Source organism: Orycteropus afer, unplaced genomic scaffold, assembly GCF_000298275.1.
Source record: "Orycteropus afer afer isolate SDZICR_OR568_19922 unplaced genomic scaffold, OryAfe1.0 scaffold00294, whole genome shotgun sequence".
Lineage (NCBI taxonomy): Eukaryota > Metazoa > Chordata > Mammalia > Tubulidentata > Orycteropodidae > Orycteropus > Orycteropus afer.
The window spans coordinates 4190507-4194411 of record NW_006921881.1 but is presented as its reverse complement, the minus strand read 5'-3'; the positions used below and the strand labels follow the sequence as shown (position 1 = coordinate 4194411).

The 3905-nt window shown below is 35.2% G+C and overlaps 1 protein-coding gene across 1 annotated transcript; it reads left to right on the top strand.

The window, feature by feature from the left end:
- Positions 1-149: 149 nt before the first annotated feature.
- Positions 150-1110, top strand: LOC103206054 (olfactory receptor 14J1-like). Its single transcript, XM_007951489.1, is given in 2 exon segments — positions 150-449; positions 451-1110. Coding segments are annotated over 2 exon segments (960 nt in total).
- Positions 1111-3905: the final 2795 nt, after the last annotated feature.

The following is a 3905-nucleotide window of genomic DNA, read 5'->3' as shown; positions in this document are numbered from 1 at the left end:
AAAGTGAATTTGCTCTGTAAATCTTCACCCAAATCACAATAAAAAATAAAAGAGGTAATGATGAATCAGTGAATGAAAATTAATATTTTTATATTGCATTTTCCATATCCTCTTCTCTTCCAGGTGCCACCACAATAGGTATCTTCAAAATGATCGTGGCAAATATAACCACAATGAGCGGGTTTCTCCTCTTGGGCTTTTCGGACATTCGTGAGCTACAGGTTTTACATGCTTTTCTGTTCTTGGTGATGTACCTATTAACCTTGACAGGTAACTTCATTATTATCATCACCACATTGGACCAGCATCTCCAGTCCCCAATGTATTACTTCTTAAAGCACCTTTCCCTTCTGGACCTCTCCTTCATTTCTGTCACTGTCCCTCAGTCTATTGAAAATTCTCTGATGGATGATGGCTATATTTCTCAAGGCCAGTGCATGTTCCAGGTTTTTTTTCTTCACATCTTTGACTTGGGCTGAGGTGGCCATTCTCACAGTGATGTCTGATGATCGCTATGCAGCCATCTGCTTCCCACTGCACTATGAGGTCATCATGCATCCTAGTAAGTGCAAATGGGCTGTGACAGCTGTATGGCTAAGTGGAAGCATCTCTGGAATCTTGTTCACAGCAGCCACATTCTCTATCACATTCTGTAGGCACAAAATAATCCATCAGTTCTTCTGTGATGTCCCTCAGTTGGTAAAGCTGTCCTGCTCCAATGATTACCTTGGGGTGGTTGGAGTGGCTGCTTTCCTATCTGCGATGGTATTGACCTGCTTCACCTCCATTGTCCTCTCCTACATCCACATCTTCTCCACAGTTCTGAGAATACCCTCTGCTGAAGGCCAATCCAAGGCCTTCTCTACCTGTCTGCCCCACCTCTTTGTTGTCTCATTTTTTCTTTCCGCATGTATCTTTGAGTTTCTAAAACCAACTTCAGATTCTCCAAGTGCTTTTGACCTTATGGTTTCTATCTTTTATTTGGTAATACCCCCAATTCTCAACCCTGTTATCTACAGCCTCAGGAATGAAGTCATGAAAGGAGCTTTCAGAAAGTTGCTACTGGGTGGAGAATTCACCAGGAAAAAAACATTTTTGTCCTGTCATTGATGGCTGGACAACATTATATACAAGGAATGTGCTACTTAAGGTTATATGTCCACTTTGCTGGGCCTGGTTTTGAGTGTCTGGGCAGCTGGTGGTAATTATTCCCCATGATGAGACTGGCAATCAACTCCATGGTGGAATCTGCTGCCACAGCTAAATAGCTACTTTAGGGATGTGGTCTGCTTCTTGTATATAAATAAGGAGAAGATTTGAGAATGGTCTACAACTTATGGCATGCTTGAACGCTACATGTATCCCAGTCATCGTTCAGCAGGCTATCATGCTAGTCTGCTGATCTTCGGACTTTTTCTGGACTTGAATCAGTGGCCTGTCATGTGGTTTGGTAATATTGGGACTGTGCACTTTCACTTGTCAACCTTGGGTTTATCAGCCTCTGCAGCCAGCAGCTCTCTGAGTGAAGAAAATCCTCCAGCTTCAGTGGGCCAAGAGCAGGAGGCAGAGCTGAAATGAAGGTTGAGGGGCTTTCACCCAGCCCCTGGAACCTAGCACTTTGAACTGGGACTTCTTGCCTCCAAAAACTGTAAGAATAAACTCCTGTGTGTGAAAGCCATCCCATTTATGGTAACCAAAACAAGGAACATGTTAAATAATAATGAAATCCTTCAATATATGGTGTTAAGGAAGAAATAACATTTTTTCCCCTGTGAATTTATCATGCAATACAATCATCATTATTAAGGAAACACTTCATGTAATTTCTATACCTTTTTAGCAGTTAAAACCATTCATTGGCTCATTCTTCCAAATTAAGAGAAAATAAAAACATTTTAATATAGGCTCACTACTCTCCCTTCCCACAGCATATAGACACAGACACAAACATATTCACAAATACACCAGTAATTATAAGCACACTTTTTATTGTTTTCCTCTGAATAGGCAATATTACAAGAAATAAAAGACTGATAATTTGCCCATAATCCCATCAACTAAATAAATCAACCATTTTTACATCATTTATTTAATTCTTGCCTTTATACATGCCAATTTTGCATGTTGGTACAAACAGCCCTGGAGATGCAACAGCTGACAGCTTAGATGCTAACCACAGGGTTGGCAGTTTAAACACACCCAGCATCTTCTCAGGGAAAATGTGGCAATCTGATTCTGTAAAGATTCCAGCCTAAAAAACCCTATGAGGCAGTTCTTCTCTGTTACATAGGTTCCTGTAGATTGAGAATTGACTCAACTGCTGTTGACTAGTCAACAACAATTTTGGCTGCAGTTTTACTTTTTTATAATGTCCACGAATGCATGGCATTCAATGAAATTCAAATCATGATATAATGACCTGCAAAAGCTGGAACTGTGTGAGGTGGAAACATGTCAAAGAAAGAAAATTCAAATATTTTCCACTAAAATTAACAATGGAAAATGGCAAGACCATACGCTGTCAAAGGTACAATACTTGAGAGACCCAGAAAAAGAAGCCAATTCCACTGAGTTCCAGCTCTCACAAATTTCACTATACATTTAATCGTTCACCCATTTTATACATATATATATAGCTTATTTGCGATTTGTAAATCTTATAAATAATGCTGGAAAATGAAGTTTTGCTCCTCATAATTCCGAAGAATAGGGTCCCTGAATCAAAGTATATAAAAAGTTCAAATCTCTTGAATGTATATGACCATAGTGCTTTCCAACAATATTAAACCATTTCATGTGGCCTTTAGCCTATGGCTTTGTCAGTTCCCCTTTATGTCTCAGATGATTTTATTAATTTACCTAAGATATATTTATAGAGAATATATTTGATGATTGAAATCATACTAGGTGCTGGAACAAAATGTGTGTAAGATAAACACAGCACTGGATATTGTAGAGATTTTTAATTTTTGCCAGTTACAAAGCAACAAAATTTTACTTTTTACGATTGTTAAAAATTTGTGACAGAAATGAAATGTGATTATAATATTTATCTATTTATTGTTCATATTATCCATTTTAATTTTACATACTTTTTATGTTTTATCAATTTTTAATTAGTTTCATAAATATTGGAATTCTGTGTTTTATAAAGGTAAAAACATATTATTTAAAATTCTTCTTTGGTTTCCAGGTTAATTTTTCTCGGCAAAACTTATATCTCATAAGTTGAGCATATATTTTTTAATGTTGTGACAATAGATCTTAGCTACTTTAGGCTATTAAATCATAAAATCATAATATTAAATGTTTAATACTCAGATCTATTTCCTCCTTGATAATTGAACTAGTCAATCCACCTACAATAATGTATGAATCAGATCATTTTTTTTCTTCTTCATTTTATACCAATTAAATATTTTAGCACAACTCCTGAAATAGTTATATATAGTTATATAATTTTATTATTGTTTTAATAGCTCTACTGAATCACAAAAAGCATATAGCCATTTTATTTTCTAGTCTTCTACTTTCTATTCTTTTTTATTAGTCTGTATTTGTATGCTAATACTAGGTAAATAATAATGTATTTTTTCTTTGCTGCAGTACTTTGGGCACTAAAACCATTCTTTGATCTATAAACTATTTTTATGATCTTCTATTCTGATTCTCACAAATAAATTTTTAATCTCTTCATGTTTTCCCATAAATTTTGTTTATTTTAGAAATGATTCAATAGTTCAAAGCTTATAAATTAACCTGGGAAACGTTGTGCTCTTTAAAATTATAATGTTTATTTTCAGCAATAAATACTAGAATTGTGTTTTATGTGCAAAGTCAAATTTTGTTAATTTTCTTAATTAAAATAATTTATCTTTCTCAATAGCTTTACTGTGCAATTTTAT